General features: G+C 43.1%; 1 protein-coding gene across 4 annotated transcripts in view; it reads left to right on the forward strand.

The window, feature by feature from the left end:
* The window catches only part of LOC110534855 (protein Jade-1), a 274,043-nt gene that overhangs the window by 70,010 nt on the left and 183,948 nt on the right, over positions 1-20,085 (forward strand). For all 4 annotated transcript variants that reach the window (XM_036989747.1, XM_036989744.1, XM_036989745.1 and 1 more), the window contains one exon: positions 8,464-8,621. In XM_036989747.1, coding sequence (XP_036845642.1) covers positions 8,464-8,621 — 158 coding nt within the window. The remainder of the gene's footprint in view (positions 1-8,463; positions 8,622-20,085) is intronic.

The raw sequence follows: 20,085 nt of genomic DNA on the forward strand, positions 1-20,085 counted from the left end.
ACCTAATACTACCTAACCCCTACCTAATACTACCTAACCACTACCTAATACTACCTAACCACTACATAATACTACTTAACCCTTACCTAATACTACCTAACCATTACCTAATACTACCTAAGCCCTACCTAATACTACCTAACCCCTAACTAATACTACCTAACCACTACCTAACCCCTACCTAATACTACCTAAGCCCTACCTAATACTACCTTACCCTTACCTAATACTACCTAACCCCTACCTAATACTACCTAACCCTTACCCAATACTACCTAACCACTACCTAACCCCTACCTAATACTACCTAACCACTACCTAATACTACCTAACCCTTATCTATTACTACCTAAGCCCTACCTAATACTACCTAACCCCTACCTAATACTACCTAACCCCTACCTAATACTACCTAACCCCTACCTAATACTACCTAACCCTTACCTAATACTACCTAAGCCCTACCTAATACTACCTAACCCCTACCTAATACTACCTAACCCTTACCTAATACTACCTAACCCTTACCTAATACTACCTAACCCTTACCCAATACTACCTAACCCTTACCTAATACTACCTAACCCTTACCCAATACTACCTAACCCCTACCTAATACTACCTAACCCCTACCTAATACTACCTAACCCCTACCTAATACTACCTAGCCCCTACCTAATACTACCTAAGCCCTACCTAATACTACCTAACCCCTACCTAATACTACCTAACCATTACCTAATACTACCTAACCCGTACCTAATACTACCTAACCACTACCTAACCCCTACCTAATACTACCTAACCCTTACCTAATACTACCTAACCCTTACCCAATACTACCTAACCCTTACCTAAAACTACCTAACCCTTACCTAATACTACCTAACCCCTACCTAATACTACCTAACCCCTACCTAATACTACCTAACCCCTACCTAATACTACCTAATACTACCTAACCCCTACCTAATACTACCTAAGCCCTACCTACTACTACCTAACCCTTACCTAATACTACCTAACCCCTACCTAATACTACCTAACCCTTACCCAATACTACCTAACCACTACCTAACCCTTACCTAATACTACCTAACCCTTACCTAATACTACCTAACCCCTACCTAATACTACCTAACCCTTACCCAATACTACCTAATACTACCTAACCCCTACCTAATACTACCTAAGCCCTACCTACTACTACCTAACCCTTACCTAATACTACCTAACCCCTACCTAATACTACCTAACCCTTACCCAATACTACCTAACCACTACCTAACCCCTACCTAATACTACCTAACCCTTACCCAATACTACCTAACCACCTAACCCTTACCTAATACTACCTAACCCTTACCTAATACTACATAACCCTTACCTAATACTACCTAAGCCCTACCTAATACTACCTAACCCCTACCTAATACTACCTAACCACTACCTAATACTACCTAACCACTAAATAATACTACTTAACCCTTACCTAATACTACCTAACCATGACCTAATACTACCTAAGCCCTACCTAATACTACCTAACCACTACATAATACCACTTAACCCTTACCTAATACTACCTAACCCTTACCTAATACTACCTAACCCTTACCTAATACTACCTAACCCTTACCTAATACTACCTAACCCCTACCCAATACTACCTAACCACTACCTAACCCTTACCTAATACTACCTAAGCCCTACCTAATACTACCTAACCCCTACCTAATACTACCTAACCCCTACCTAATACTACCTAACCACTACCTAATACTACCTAACCCTTATCTATTACTACCTAAGCCCTACCTAATACTACCTAACCCCTACCTAATACTACCTAACCCCTACCTAATACTACCTAACCCCTACCTAATACTACCTAACCCTTACCTAATACTACCTAAGCCCTACCTAATACTACCTAACCCCTACCTAATACTACCTAACCCTTACCTAATACTACCTAACCCTTACCTAATACTACCTAACCCTTACCCAATACTACCTAACCCTTACCTAATACTACCTAACCCTTACCCAATACTACCTAACCCCTACCTAATACTACCTAACCCCTACCTAATACTACCTAACCCTTACCCAATACTACCTAACCCCTACCTAATACTACCTAAGCCCTACCTAATACTACCTAACCCCTACCTAATACTACCTAACCATTACCTAATACTACCTAACCCGTACCTAATACTACCTAACCACTACCTAACCCCTACCTAATACTACCTAACCCTTACCTAATACTACCTAACCCTTACCCAATACTACCTAACCCTTACCTAAAACTACCTAACCCTTACCTAATACTACCTAACCCCTACCTAATACTACCTAACCCCTACCTAATACTACCTAACCCCTACCTAATACTACCTAATACTACCTAACCCCTACCTAATACTACCTAAGCCCTACCTAATACTACCTAACCCTTACCTAATACTACCTAGGCCCTACCTAATACTACCTAACCACTACATAATACTACTTAACCCTTACCTAATACTACCTAAGCCCTACCTAATACTACCTAACCCTTACCTAATACTACCTAACCACTACCTAATACTACCTAACCACTAAATAATACTACTTAACCCTTACCTAATACTACCTAACCATGACCTAATACTACCTAAGCCCTACCTAATACTACCTAACCACTACATAATACCACTTAACCCTTACCTAATACTACCTAACCCTTAACTAATACTACCTAACCCTTACCTAATACTACCTAACCCTTACCTAATACTACCTAACCCCTACCCAATACTACCTAACCACTACCTAACCCTTACCTAATACTACCTAAGCCCTACCTAATACTACCTAACCCCTACCTAATACTACCTAACCCCTACCTAATACTACCTAACCACTACCTAATACTACCTAACCCTTATCTATTACTACCTAAGCCCTACCTAATACTACCTAACCCCTACCTAATACTACCTAACCCCTACCTAATACTACCTAACCCCTACCTAATACTACCTAACCCTTACCTAATACTACCTAACCCCTACCTAATACTACCTAACCATTACCTAATACTACCTAACCCGTACCTAATACTACCTAACCACTACCTAACCCCTACCTAATACTACCTAACCCTTACCTAATACTACCTAACCCTTACCCAATACTACCTAACCCTTACCTAAAACTACCTAACCCTTACCTAATACTACCTAACCCCTACCTAATACTACCTAACCCCTACCTAATACTACCTAACCCCTACCTAATACTACCTAATACTACCTAACCCCTACCTAATACTACCTAAGCCCTACCTAATACTACCTAACCCTTACCTAATACTACCTAGGCCCTACCTAATACTACCTAACCACTACATAATACTACTTAACCCTTACCTAATACTACCTAAGCCCTACCTAATACTACCTAACCCTTACCTAATACTACCTAACCACTACCTAATACTACCTAACCACTACATAATACTACTTAACCCTTACCTAATACTACCTAACCATTACCTAATACTACCTAAGCCCTACCTAATACTACCTAACCACTACATAATACTACTTAACCCTTACCTAATACTACCTAACCCTTACCTAATACTACCTAACCCTTACCTAATACTACCTAACCCTTACCTAATACTACCTAACCCCTACCCAATACTACCTAACCACTACCTAACCCTTACCTAATACTACCTAACCCCTACCTAATACTACCTAACCACTACCTAATACTACCTAACCCTTACCTATTACTACCTAAGCCCTACCTAATACTACCTAACCCCTACCTAATACTACCTAACTCCTACCTAATACTACCTAACCCTTACCTAATACTATCTAAGCCCTACCTAATACTACCTAACCCCTACCTAATACTACCTAACCCCTACCTAATACTACCTAACCCTTACCTAATACTACCTAACCCTTACCTAATACTACCTAACCCTTACCCAATACTACCTAACCCTTACCTAATACTACCTAACCCTTACCCAATACTATCTAACCCCTACCTAATACTACCTAACCCCTACCTAATACTACCTAACCCTTACCCAATACTACCTAACCCCTACCTAATACTACCTAACCCTTACCTAATACTACCTAACCCCTACCTAATACTACCTAACCCCTACCTAATACTACCTAACCCCTACCTAATACTACCTAATACTACCTAAGCCCTACCTAATACTACCTAACCCTTACCTAATACTACCTAACCCCTACCTAATACTACCTAACCCTTACCCAATACTACCTAACCACTACCTAACCCTTACCTAATACTACCTAACACTTACCTAATACTACCTAACCCCTACCCAATACTACCTAACCACTACCTAACCCTTACCTAATACTACCTAACCCTTACCTAATACTACCTAACCCTTACCTAATACTACCTAACCCTTACCTAATACTACCTAACCACTACTCAATACTACCTAACACTTACCTAATACTACCTAACCCCTACCTAATACTACCTAACCCTTACCCAATACTACCTAACCACTACCTAACCCTTACCTAATACTACCTAACCCTTACCTAATACTACCTAACCCCTACCTAATACTACCTAACCTTTACCTAATACTACCTAACCCCTACCTAATACTACCTAACCCTTACCTAATACTACCTAAACCCTACCTAATACTACCTAACCCCTACCTAATACTACCTAACCACTACCCAATACTACCTAACCCTTACCTAATACTACCTAACCCTTACCTAATACTACCTAACCCTTACCTATTACTACCTAATACTACCCTACCCGTACCTAATACTACCTAACCCCTACCTAATACTACCTTACCCAATACTACCTAACCCTTACCTAATACTACCTAACCCTTACCTATTACTACCTAATACTACCCTACCCGTACCTAATACTACCTAACCCCTACCTAATACTACCTAACCCTTACCTAATACTACCTAACCATTACCTAATACTACCTAACCACTACCCAATACTACCTAACCCTTACCTAATACTACCTAACCCTTACCTAATACTACCTAACCCTTACCTATTACTACCTAATACTACCCTACCCGTACCTAATACTACCTAACCCCTACCTAATACTACCTTACCTAATACTACCTAACCCTTACCTAATACTACCTAACCCTTACCTATTACTACCTAATACTACCCTACCCGTACCTAATACTACCTAACCCCTACCTAATACTACCTTACCTAATACTACCTAACCACTACCTAACCCCTACCTAATACTACCTAACCCTTACCTAATACTACCTAACCTCTACCTAACCCCTACCTAATACTACCTAACCACTACCTAACCCCTACCTAATACTACCTAACCCTTACCTAATACTACCTAACCACTACCTAACCCCTACCTAATACTACCTAACCCTTACCTAACCCCTACCTAATACTACCTAACCACTACCTAACCCCTACCTAATACTACCTAACCCTTACCTAATACTACCTAACCCCTACCTAATACTACCTAACCACTACCTAACCCCTACCTAATACTACCTAATACTACCTAACCCTTACCTAATACTACCTAACCCCTACCTAATACTACCTAACCCTTACCCAATACTACCTAACCACTACCTAACCCTTACCTAATACTACCTAACACTTACCTAATACTACCTAACCCCTACCTAATACTACCTAACCCTTACCCAATACTACCTAACCACTACCTAACCCTTACCTAATACTACCTAACCCTTACCTAATACTACCTAACCCTTACCTAATACTACCTAACCCTTACCTAATACTACCTAACCACTACTCAATACTACCTAACACTTACCTAATACTACCTAACCCCTACCTAATACTACCTAACCCTTACCCAATACTACCTAACCACTACCTAACCCTTACCTAATACTACCTAACCCTTACCTAATACTACCTAACCCTTACCTAATACTACCTAACCTTTACCTAATACTACCTAACCCCTACCTAATACTACCTAACCCTTACCTAATACTACCTAAACCCTACCTAATACTACCTAACCCCTACCTAATACTACCTAACCACTACCCAATACTACCTAACCCTTACCTAATACTACCTAACCCTTACCTAATACTACCTAACCCTTACCTATTACTACCTAATACTACCCTACCCGTACCTAATACTACCTAACCCCTACCTAATACTACCTTACCCAATACTACCTAACCCTTACCTAATACTACCTAACCCTTACCTATTACTACCTAATACTACCCTACCCGTACCTAATACTACCTAACCCCTACCTAATACTACCTAACCCTTACCTAATACTACCTAACCATTACCTAATACTACCTAACCACTACCCAATACTACCTAACCCTTACCTAATACTACCTAACCCTTACCTAATACTACCTAACCCTTACCTATTACTACCTAATACTACCCTACCCGTACCTAATACTACCTAACCCCTACCTAATACTACCTTACCTAATACTACCTAACCCTTACCTAATACTACCTAACCCTTACCTATTACTACCTAATACTACCCTACCCGTACCTAATACTACCTAACCCCTACCTAATACTACCTTACCTAATACTACCTAACCACTACCTAACCCCTACCTAATACTACCTAACCCTTACCTAATACTACCTAACCCCTACCTAATACTACCTAACCCTTACCTAATACTACCTAACCTCTACCTAATACTACCTAACCACTACCTAACCCCTACCTAATACTACCTAACCCTTACCTAATACTACCTAACCACTACCTAACCCCTACCTAATACTACCTAACCCTTACCTAACCCCTACCTAATACTACCTAACCACTACCTAACCCCTACCTAATACTACCTAACCCTTACCTAATACTACCTAACCCCTACCTAATACTACCTAACCACTACCTAACCCCTACCTAATACTACCTAATACTACCTAACCCCTACCTAATACTACCTAACCCTTACCTAATACTACCTAACCCCTACCTAATACTACCTAACCCTTACCTAATACTACCTAACCCTTACCTATTACTACCTAATACTACCTAACCCTTACCTAATACTACCTAACTCCTACCTAATACTACCTAACCCTTACCCAATACTACCTAACCTTTACCTAATACTACCTAACCACTACCTAACCCCTACCTAATACTACCTAATACTACCTAAGCCCTACCTAATACTACCTAACCCTTACCTAATACTACCTAACCCTTACCCAATACTACCTAACCCCTACCTAATACTACCTAACCACTACCTAATACTACCTAACCCCTACCTAATACTACCTAACCCTTACCTAATACTACCTAACCCCTACCTAATACTACCTAACCCCTACCTAATACTACCTAACCCTTACCTAATACTACCTAACCCTTACCTAATACTACCTAACCCCTACCTAATACTACCTAACCCCTACCTAATACTACCTAACCCTTACCTAATACTACCTAACCACTACCTAACCCTTACCTAATACTACCTAACCCTTACCCAATACTACCTAACCCCTACCTAATACTACCTAACCACTACCTAATACTACCTAACCATTACCTAATACTACCTAACCCCTACCTAATACTATCTAACCCCTACCTAATACTACCTAACCCCTACCTAATACTACCTAACCCTTACCTAATACTACCTAACCACTACCTAACCCTTACCTAATACTACCTAACCCTTACCTAATACTACCTAACCCTTACCTAATACTACCTAACCCTTACCTGATACTACCTAACCACTACATAATACTATCTAACCACTGCCTAACCCCTACCTAATACTACTTAACCACTACGGATGGGGAGGATTGTGTAGTGAATGTGTAGTTTATGTACTACTCAAGATACACAGGAAAGTGTTCAGTAGGAAAACAGTAGTGTTTCCCGTAGTAATCAGGTAGAGATGTTTACTACTTGATGTTGGTAGTAAATAAGTAGTCATTATTTTTTGGCTCTGCACGGTGCCGTGGGCCTGTGGCTGATGTCCTTGAGTATTTTTATTCATGGGGTTGGGGCTCTGTGCTTATTTTGGGACGAATATGATGGCTTTGTATTCACAAATACTGTGTAGTGTTAATTGGAACTTTTATTTGACCGCTGCCAACCGCGAAAGTACTTGTTTTGTGCTTACAATATAACTCTTAAATGAACCTAAATGGACTGCTGCATACAATGTACAGCCTGAGAGATGGTCATGTTTAGCCTAAAACCTGTCATTTCTTCTCAAATTCAAACTGCTATACAGATGCAAATGATTGTGATAATTTAACTGAATCTCTCTGTCCTTCTCTGTTGTATTGTGTCAGGTGTCAACCCTCTCTCTTTGTGTTTTCTGTCAGGTGTTCCGGACGGACTTCATCACAGCCATGAAGCTGCCAGACTCGGCCCAGCTGGGCCCCGATGACTTCTATGTGCTGTCAGACCCCTGGAGACAGGAGTGGGAGAAGGGGGTCCAGGTCCCTGCCAGCATAGACGCCATCCCAGAACCTGTCGTCAGGTAGGGGCGATGCTGACTGTTTGAATGCTTTGACTGCTCTAATACAGTACGACCATGGAACAACCACACTTAATGGGATACTTCGGGATTTTGAAATGAAACCAGTGGCGCAGTGGTCTAAGGCACTGCATCTCAGTGTAAGAGGCGTCACTACGGTCCCTGGTTCGAATCCAGGCTGTATCACATCCGGCTGTGATTGGGAGTCCCATAGGGCGGCGCACATTTGGCTCAGCGTCGTTAGGGTTTGGCCGGGATAGGCCGTCATTGTAAATTAGAATTTGTTCATAACCTCTCTGGGATATGTGGGACGGTAGCGCCAACAGCCAGGGAAAAGTGCAGGGCGCCAAATTCAAAACAACAAAAATCTCATAATTAAAATTCCTCAAGCATGCAAGTATTTTACACCATTTTAAAGATAAAATTCTCGTTAATCCAGTCACAGTGTCTCATTTCAAAAAAGCTTTACAGCTTACAACGATTATGTTAGGTCACCACCAAGTCACAGAAAAACACAGCCATTTTTCCAGCCAAAGAGAGGAGTCTCAAAAAGCACAATTAGAGATAAAATTAATCACTAACCTTTGATGATCTTCATCAGATGACACTCATAGGACTTCATGTTACACAGTACATGTATGTTTTGTTCGCTAAAGTGCATATTTATATTTAAAAAATCAAATTTTACATTGGCGCGTTACGTTCATTATTTATGTCCAAATAGCTTCTTTTGTTAGGGCATTTGGTAAACAAATCCAAACGCGAGTTCAGGTCCAGCCGAACGTCGGACGAAAAGTTCAAAAAGTTATATTACTGGTCGTAGAAACTTGTCAAACTAAGTATTGAATCAATCTTTAGGATGTTTTTATCATAAATCTTCAATAATGTTCCAACCGGAGAATTCCTATGTCTGTAGAAAAGCAATGGAAGGAAAGCTAACTCTCTCGTGACCGCACGATACGAGCCTGTGGCAATCTGCCAGACACCTGGCTCATTCCCCTCTCATTCGGCCCCACTTCACAGTAGAAGCCTCAAACAAGGTTCTAAAGACTGTTGACGTCTAGTGGAAGCCTTAGGAAGTGCAACATAACCAATATCCCACTGTATCTACAATAGGGGCTGAGTTAAAAAACTACAAGCCTCAGATTTCCCACTTCCTGGTTGGATTTTTCTCAGGTTTTCGCCTGCCATATGAGTTTTGTTATACTCACAGACATCATTCAAACAGTTTTAGAAATTTCAGAGTGTTTTCTATCCAATACTCCAACTGGTCGGATGATCTGGCTCTCAGTCTTCCTCTTGGCCGTGGCCAGTTGGGGGATTGCTCCTTTGGGATGAGGGCAAGTTCCAGGGGTGGGTTTGATCTAACCAGGTGACTGAACAGTCACAGTCGGGGAGGTTCTGACCAGGGAGTTCTGGATGTGGTCCCACCATGTGATGCCGTGTAGAAATCCAAACAACATGTGAGGTCCAGGGTGAGGGTCCATGACACACAAACACACACACACCTTTTACAGGTTTACTGGAAGTTATCTCAGCTGGAGTTTGTGGTCTAGAGATTAGGTCAGGTCAGCTGGAGCATGTGTTCTAGAGATTAGGTCAGGTCAGCTGGAGCATGTGTTCTAGAGATCAGGTCAGCTGGAGTATGTGTTCTAGAGATTAGGTCAGGTCAGCAGGAGTATGTGTTCTAGAGATTAGGTCAGGTCAACTGGAGCATGTGTTCTAGAGATTAGGTCAGGTCAGCTGGAGCATGTGTTCTAGAGATAAGGTCAGGTCAGCTGGAGCATGTGTTCTAGAGATTAGGACAGGTCAACTGGAGCATGTGTTCTAGAGATTAGGTCAGGTCAACTGGAGCATGTGTTCTAGAGATTAGGTCAGGTCAACTGGAGCATGTGTTCTAGAGATTAGGTCAGGTCAGCTGGAGCATGTGTTCTAGAGATAAGGTCAGGTCAGATGGAGCATGTGTTCTAGAGATTAGGTCAGGTCAACTGGAGCATGTGTTCTAGAGATTAGGTCAGGTCAACTGGAGCATGTGTTCTAGAGATTAGGTCAGGTCAGCTGGAGCATGTGTTCTAGAGATTAGATCAGGTCAACTGGAGCATGTGTTCTAGAGATTAGGTCAGGTCAACTGGAGCATGTGTTCTAGAGATTAGGTCAGGTCAGATGGAGCATGTGTTCTAGAGATTAGGTCAGGTCAGATGGAGCATGTGTTCTAGAGATTAGGTCAGGTCAGCTGGAGCATGTTTTCTAGAGATCAGGTCAGTTGGAGCATTTGTTCTAGAGATTAGGTCAGGTCAGCTGGAGCATGTGTTCTAGAGATTAGGTCAGGTCAGCTGCATTGTGAGAGAGAGTTAGTAGAGATCCAGAGATCACAGGATCAGAAGAGCTGCTGGGAACATGGAGATGTGGGTCGGGATTCCTCTGACGAGGGAAACTACACAGACTGGGTTGTAGGGTAATTCCTCTCCTAGAGTGAGACTGTGACACCCACACATAGACACGGAGACAGACGGAGGGGCGGACAGAGGGACGGACACACAGGGAGTGAGGCAGGGTCACAAGCTAACAATATCAAATCTCACTGCTTTACTCTCCTACTGCTCATCATACAGGATACACCAGGCCTGGGATAGATAACATGCATGTAGATATAGATAAACCAGGCCTAGTGGTTAGAGTGTTGGACTAGCAGCCGAAAGGTTGCAAGTTCAAATCCCCGAGCTGGCAAGGTAGAAATCTGTCGTTCTGCCCCTGAACAGGCAGTTAACCCACTGTTCCTAGGCCGTCATTGAAAATCAGAATTTGTTCTTAACTGACTTGCCTACGTAGTTAAATAAAATAAAAAATAGATAACATGCAGATATAGATAGATACACCAGGCCTAAATTTGAAAACAAACCCGATTTTGGAAAAATTCCTAAATCTACTAGGTGACATACCACAGTGTGACAAGAGAAGGTCAACCAGTGAAGAACAAACACCATTTTAAATACAACCCATATTTATGCTTATTTATTTTCCCTTTTGTACTTTAACCGTTTGTTACAACACTGTACAGTGGGGCAAAAAAGTATTTAGTCAGCCACCAATTGTGCAAGTTCTCCCACTTAAAAAGATGAGAGAGGCCTGTAATTTTCATCATAGGTACACTTCAACTATGACAGACAAAATGAGAAAAAAAATCCAGAAAATCACATTGTAGGATTTTTTATGAATTTATTTGCAAATTATGGTGGAAAATAAGTATTTGGTCAATAACAAAAGTTTATCTCAATACTTTGTTATATACCCTTTGTTGGCAATGACAGAGGTCAAACGTTTTCTGTAAGTCCTCACAAGGTTTTCTCACACTGTTGCTGGTATTTTGGCCCATTCCTCCATGCAGATCTCCTCTAGAGCAGTGATGTTTTGGGGCTGTTGCTGGGCAACACAGACTTTCAACTCCCTCCAAAGATTTTCTATGGGGTTGAGATCTGGAGACTGGCTAGGCCACTCCAGGACCTTGAAATGCTTCTTACGAAGCCACTCCTTCGTTGCCCGGGCTGTGTTTTTGGGATCATTGTCATGCTGAAAGACCCAGCCACTTTTCATCTTCAATGCCCTTGCTGATGGAAGGAGGTTTTCACTCAAAATCTCACGATACATGGTACTCGATACTCTCATTCATTCTTTAATTTACACAGATCAGTCGTCCTGGTCCCTTTGCAGAAAAACAGCCCCAAAGCATGATGTTTCCACCCCCATGCTTCACAGTAGGTATGGTGTTCTTTGGATGCAACTCAGCATTCTTTGTCCTCCAAACACGACGAGTTGTTGAGTTTTTACCAAAAAGTTATATTTTGGTTTCTTCTGACCATATGACATTCTCCCAGTCTTCTTCTGGATCATCCAAATGCTCTCTAGCAAACTTCAGACGGGCCTGGACATGTACTGGCTTAAGCAGGGGGACACATCTGGCACTGCAGGATTTGAGTCCCTGGCGGCGTAGTGTGTTACTGATGGTAGGCTTTGTTACTTTGGTCCCAGCTCTCAGCAGGTCATTCACTAGGTCCCCCCGTGTGGTTCTGGGATTTTTGCTCACCGTTCTTGTGATCATTTTGACCCCACGGGGTGAGATCTTGCGTGGAGCCCCAGATCGAGGGAGATTATCAGTGGTCTTGTATGTCTTCCATTTCCTAATAATTGCTCCCACAGTTGATTTCTTCAAACCAAGCTGCTTACCTATTGCAGATTCAGTCTTCCCAGCCTGGTGCAGTTCTACAATTTTGTTTCTGGTGTCCTTTGACAGCTCTTTGGTCTTGGCCATAGTGGAGTTTGGAGAGTGACTGTTTGAGGTTGTGGACAGGTGTCTTTTATACTGATAACAAGTTCAAACAGGTGCCATTAATATAAGTAATGAGTGGAGGACAGAGGAGCCTCTTAAAGAAGAAGTTACAGGTCTGTGAGAGCCAGAAATCTTGCTTGTTTGTAGGTGACCAAATACCTATTTTCCACCATAATTTGCAAATAAATTCATTACAAATCCTACAATGTGATTTTCTGGATTTATTTTTCTCATTTTGTCTGTCATAGTTGAAGTGTACCTATGATGAAAATTACAGGCCTCTCTCATCTTTTTAAGTGGGAGAACTTGCACAATTGGTGGCTGACTAAATACTTTTTTGCCACACTGTATATATACATAATATGACATTTGTAATGTCTTTATTCTTTTGGAACTTCTTTGAGTGTAATGTTTACTGTTCATTTTTATTTTTTATTTCACTTCTGTATATTATCTACCTCACTAGCTTTGTCAATGTTAACATATGTTTCCCATGCCAATAAAGTCCCTTGAATTGAAATTGATTTAGAGAGAGAGATTGATAAGGAGAGTAATAGGTGAGTGTGGACATATGCACAAATTACCATGAGTTTTCCTTGATCGATTTGATTGATTTAGAATGTGTGGAGATGGAGTGATACATAGCTCAATAAAGGTAGATGAGAAGAGAGTTGATTGCTCTAAGCGGGGGGTATGTTCAAGTTGGTTAGAAAGCTTTGTCCTCCCCCCCTCTGTTCTCTCTGCTCCTGCCTCAGGCTTAGACAGCTAGCTTTAAAATAAATAATGACCTCATCTTCCAAAAATTGTGGAAAAGAGAAACTGCAGGGCCTGTCTGGCTCAGCTAGCCTAGTGTTCCTTCTCTCTCTGGGCTTGCTGTCCTCCTCTTACCCTCTGCCGTGCGGTCTCTCTCGCTCTCGGTCTCTGTCTGTCTGTACAAGCTTACTGTGCTACGGCGGTTTCAGCTAAATGCTTTATGGTTGCAGAGAAATACGGTGAGACTGCTGGGTCACTGTGTTTGTGCTCCTCTCTCCCCTTTCTCTTTTCATGGAAGATAACCAACACTGCACTACAGGAGGGGGGGGGGGGGGGGGGGGTAGTAGAGAGACCCTCCCTGGGCCAAGTGCAAGTAATTAGCTGTTGCGTAACAGTCTCATTTGGTAGACAGAGAATGACAAATTGGCACTGTCTCTTTATCCTCAGTCCCCCTTGAAGCACTGGGGACAGAAATAATTACATGTATGAGACTCTCTCCTTTTCTCCAAACAAGATAAGATGAGATAAGGCTTGACACCGCAGCATCAGGCATTTTTCTTTCTGTTTCGACTGTGGTGACAGCGAACTGGAAACCATCATACTTCGAAGACTTTGTCTTTGGTTTGGCCCAAGAGGGGAAGACTTCCTGACCATGTACATGGCTTAGGGACTGAGAGGGGAAGACTTCCTGACCATGTACATGGCTTAGGGACTGAGAGAGGAAGACTTCTTGACCATGTACATGGCTTAGGGACTGAGAGGGGAAGACTTCCTGACCATGTACATGGCTTAGGGACTGAGAGGGGAAGACTTCCTGACCATGTACATGGCTTAGGGACTGAGAGAGGAAGACTTCCTGACCATGTACATGGCTTAGGGACTGAGAGGGGAAGACTTCCTGACCATGTACATGGCTTAGGGACTGAGAGAGGAAGACTTCCTGACCATGTACATGGCTTTGGGGCTGTGAGAAGAGAGGATAGTAAAACAGAAGCTGAGAGAGAGACTGTTGTGCTTGGTGGACCGCAGGTGGGAGAAGGACGTTTAGAGAGCAGAGCCTTGGCCCAGGAAACTAACAGTGGCTCTCCAGGGATTGGGAACAACCTCCGCCCAGTCCTAGAGGCTGTCCCAAATATCATCCTATTCCCTATAATATACTACTTTTGACCAGGGCCCTGTTCAGAAGAAGTGCATTATATAGGCAATAGGGTTCCATTTGGCTGCATCCTCTCCCAGCAGACCAGGAAGTCACAGTACGCTACTTTATGTCCACTTCAACAACTGGGAACTCCCCGAACTCTTCCCATCCATTCAAGACTCCTTCCATGAGGATTATTGACATAAAGAGGCCAGCTCCCAGCCAAGGATGAGTATGGGTCAAGGAGGTTTTAAGAACCCACTGTTCTGTACCAAATCATTACCAGACTGACTGGTGCTGCTGTCTGCCTGCCTGTGCTGCCATGGGTTCAAGACTGACTGATTTGAGCTTGGCTTGCTGCTCTAGCTGACCTAACCGGGTTCAGCTTGGTAATGTTATCTCTGGCCGCAGCCAGCCTGCAGTCTGTCTAACCACGGTGACTCTGCCAGGGCCTGTGGTCTAGCGGTGTCTGCAGAGATCCAGAGCAGACCCAGATTCAAATACTATAAAACAATCTTGCAAATACTTTTGAGTGTTTGCTTTAGCCTGTGACAGATGGGTGGGGTTTGCACTTTTGGGACTATTCTATTGGTTCAATATGTGCCAGGAAGCACAGTCAAGCCCTGCAATAGTATTATGAATATTTTGAATAGTATCTGAACTGAGGTGTGGTCTCCAGTGATCCAGAGCTGCAGTAAAGGCCAGGCTTGGTTAGAGTCCAGGCATACGGTATGGCTGTTATGCTCTCTCAGCAGGGTGGCTGGATGGAGGGGTGAAATCACTTACAGGCCCGGCTTCCCATTACTCTCTCCTGTTAACCATTTCACAGGGATGCCCTCTCCTTGCATTGTCTCATCTATGCCTTGGTGAACTCTGGCCCATTCCCAAATCGACTCTTGCTCGTACTCCATATGCACAGAAAAGATTTTACGCAATATGGACAAAATTATGCTCAGGTGTGGATTCTGTGGTGAATTTTATATGAGCCGGTAACTCATCAGTGTGTTAGTAGAGCTCCCCGTAGTGGCACATCAGCTCTGTGAGTTGAAGACTTGTTAGTTAAACATGAGATGAAATCCATGCAAGCTGTGCTTGGAATAAGTACATGGATCACTGGAAGTAATTTGTATTCCACCCTAAAGCACAACAGCGATTGTGTGTGTAAGCTGTCCCCAGGGCTGAGCGTGTGTGTGTGTGTGTGTGTGTGTGTGTGTGTGTGTGTGTGTGTGGGGGGGGGGGGGGGGGGGGGGGGCTTCTGTGTGTTTTATAGTAGGAATCCTTGGGCGGTATGTGGTTGTGTGTTAGTTCTCGCCTGGATATGGGATGTTTGCCTGAGTGGAATTGCGTGTGCGCGTATATAAGGGTTGGACAGTAACCAGATGTTCATACTGTTTCTGTATCATACCGGGGTGTTACAGTATTACCGCTGTAACCAACAAGTTTGATCTTGACATCTAGCCACTTAGCTAGCCAGTTAGCAAACCAAATGCATGACTGGAGCCCTGACCTGAATATGAGTTATTTGTCACATCTTAGATTTCTTATAGTTATACTTAACTTAAGCAGGGGTATTTTGAAATACCTTGGTATACAGTATAAACGGTATATCGCCCAAGCTTAGTGTTTGTGTGTGTGTTAGTTCTCCACTGGGTAGTGAAGCTGAGTATCTTCCCAAGGGAATAGAGTTCTCCCACCCTACAGACACAAACACCCGCTCTATCCATCAGTGCTGATGGTTGGACCCGTGTGGCAGATCAAAGCTGTGTGTCATGCATTGTGAGCTGAGCAACATCTGGGCCACCTGAAGGTTCCTAACCAACCCCCATCTGCCTGCCCTCTGTGTCTGTGTCTGTGTGTGTGTGTGTGTGTGTGTCTCTACATGTACAGTACCAATCAAAAATTTGGACACACCTACTCATTCAAAGGCTTTTTCTTTATTTTACTATTTTCTACATTGTAGAATAATAGTGAAGACATCAACACTATGAAATAACACATATGGAATCATGTAGTAACCAAAAAAGTGTTAACAAATACAAATATATTTTATATTTGAGATTATTCAAAGGATCCACCCTTTGCCTTGATGACAGCTTTGCACACTCTTGGCATTCTCTCATCCAGCTTCAGCTGGAATGCTTTTCCAACCGTCTTGAAGGAGTTCCCACTTATGCTGAGCACATGTTGGCTGCTTTTACTTCACCTTGCGGTCCAACTCATCCCAAACCATCTCAATTGGCTTGAGGTCGGTTGATTGTGGAGGCCAAGTCATCTGATGCAGCACTCAATCACTCTCCTTCTTGGTCAAATAGCCCTTACACAGCCTGGAGGAGTGTTGGGTCATTGTCCTGTTAAAAAACAAATGATAGTTCCAATAAGCACAAGCCAGATGGGATGGCATATTGCTGCAGAATGCTGTGGTAGCCATGCTGGTTAACTGTGCCTTGAATTCTAAATAAATCACAGACAGTGTCACTGGCAAAGCACCATCACACCTCCTCCTCCATGCTTCACGGTGGGAACCACACATGCGCATATGATCCGTTCACCTACTCCGCGTCTCACAAAGACACAGCGGTTGTAACCAAAAATCTCAAATTTGGACTCATCTGTCTAAAGGACAGATGTCCACTGGTCTAATGTCCATTGGTTGTGTTTCTTTGCCCAAGCAAGTCTCTTCTTCTTCTTCTTCTTCTTCTTGTTCTTCTTGTTCTTGTTCTTCTTGTTCTTCTTCTTCTTCTTCTTGTTGTTGTTCTTGTTCTTGTTCTTCTTGTTCTTCTTGTTCTTCTTGTTCTTCTTCATTCTTATTCTTATTCTTATTCTTATTCTTATTATTATTATTGGTGTCTTTTAGTAGTGATTTCTTTGTTCTTTGCAGCAATTTGACCATGAGGGCCTGATTCATTCAGTCTCCTCTGAACAGTTGATGTTGAGATGTGTCTATTACTTGAACTCTGTGAAGCATTTATTTGGGCTGCAATTTCTGAGGCTGGTAATTCTAATGAACTGATCCTCTGCGGCAGAGGTAACTCTGGCTATTCCATTCCTGTGATGGTCCTCATGAGAGCCAGGTACAACCCTAAATCTGTAAACATGGGCACCCTCATAGACATTATCTTGACCAACTTGCCCTCCAAATACACCTCCTCTGTTTTCAATCAGGATCTCAGCAATCACTGCGTCATTGCCTGTATCCGCTATGGGTCCGCGGTCAAATGACCACCCCTCATCACTGTCAAACGCTCCCTAAAACACTTCTGCAAGCAGGCCTTTCTAGTCGACCTGGCCCGGGTATCCTGGAAGGATATTGACCTCATCCCGTCAGTTGAGGATGCCTGGTCATTCTTTAAAAGTAACTTCCTCACCATCTTAGATAAGCATGCCCCGTTCAAAAAATGCAGAACTAAGAACAGATATAGCCCTTGGTTCACTCCAGACCTGACTGCCCTTGACCAGCACAAAAACATCCTGTGGCGGACTGCAATAGCATTGAATAGTCCCCGCGATATGCAACTGTCCAGGGAGGTCAGAAACCAATACACGCAGTCAGTCAGGAAAGCAAAGGCTAGCTTTTCCAAGCAGAAATTTGCCTCCTGTAGCTCTAACTCCAACTGAGGCTAGGTAACACGGTCACCACAGATAAATCCATGATAATCGAACATTTCGATAAGCATTTCTCAATGGCTGGCCATGCCTTCCTCCTGGCTACTCCAACCCCTGCCAACAGCTCTGCTCTCCCCGCAGCTACTCGCCCAAGCCTCCCCAGCTTCTCCTTCACCCAAATCCAGACAGCAGATGTTCCGAAAGAGCTGCAAAATCTGGACCCATACAAATCAGCTGGGCTAGACAATCTGCACCCTCTCTTTCTAAAACCGCCATTGTTTCAACCCCTATTACCAGCCTGTTCAACCTCTCTTTCGTATCGTCCGAGATCCCTAAAGATTGGAAAGCTGCCGCGGTCATCCCCCTCTTCAAAGGGGATGACACCCTAGACCCAAACTGTTGCAGACCTATATCCATCTTGCCCTGTCTATCTAAAGTCTTCGAAAGCCAAGTTAATAAACGGATCACTGACCATTTTGAATCCCACCGTACCTTCTCCCCTGTGCAATCCGGTTTCCGAGCCGGTCACGGGTGCACCTCAGCCACGCTCAAGGTACTAAACGACATCATAACCGCCATTGATAAAAGACAGTATTGTGCAGCCATCTTCATTGACCTGGCCAAGGCTTTCCACTCTGTTACTCACCATATTCTTATCGGCAGACTCAATAGCCTTCGTTCTTCTAATGACTGCCCCGCCTGGTTCACCAACTACTTTACAGACAGAGTTCAGTGTGTCAAATTGGAGGGCATGTTGTCCGGACCTCTGGCAGTCTCTTTGGGGGTACCACAGGGTTCAATTCTCGGGCCGACTCTTTTCTCTAATTATATCAATGGTGTCGCTCTTGCTGCTGGCGATTCCCTGATCCACCTCTACGCAGACGACACCATTCTGTATACCTCTGGCCCTTCCTTGGACACTGTGATAACTTACCACCAAACGAGCTTCAATGCCATACAACACTCCTTCCGTGTCTCCAACTGCTCTTAAACGCTCGTAAAACCAAATGCATGCTTTTCAACCGTTCGCTGCCCGCACCCGCCCTCCCGACTAGCATCACCACTCTGGACGGTTCCGACCTAGAATATGTGGACAACTATAAATACCTAGGTGTCTGGCTAGACTAAACTTTACTTCCAGACTCATATTAAACATCTCCAATCCAAAATCAAATCTAGAATCGGCTTTCTATTTCGCAACAAAGCCTCCTTCACTCATGCTGCCAAACTTACCCTAGTAAAACTGACTATCCTACCGATCCTCAACTTCGGCGATGTCATCTACAAAATAGCTTCCAAGACTATACTCAGCAAACTGGATGCAGTCTATCACAGTGCCATCCGTTTTGTTACCAAAGCCCCTTATAACACCCACCACTGCGACCTGTATGCTCTAGTCGGCTGGCCCTCGCTACATAATCGTCGCCAGACCCACTGGCTCCAGATCATCTATAAGTCTATGCTAGGTTAAGCTCCGTCTTATCTCAGTTCACTGGTCACGATAACAACATCCACCTGTAGCACATGTTCCAGCAGGTACAGTGGGGAGAACAAGTATTTGATACACTACCGATTTTGCAGTTTTTCCTACTTACAAAGCATGTAGAGGTCTGTAATTTGTATCATAGGTACACTTCAACTGTGACGGA

The sequence above is a fragment of the Oncorhynchus mykiss genome, chromosome 10, assembly GCF_013265735.2.
Source record: "Oncorhynchus mykiss isolate Arlee chromosome 10, USDA_OmykA_1.1, whole genome shotgun sequence".
NCBI classification, from domain to species: domain Eukaryota; kingdom Metazoa; phylum Chordata; class Actinopteri; order Salmoniformes; family Salmonidae; genus Oncorhynchus; species Oncorhynchus mykiss.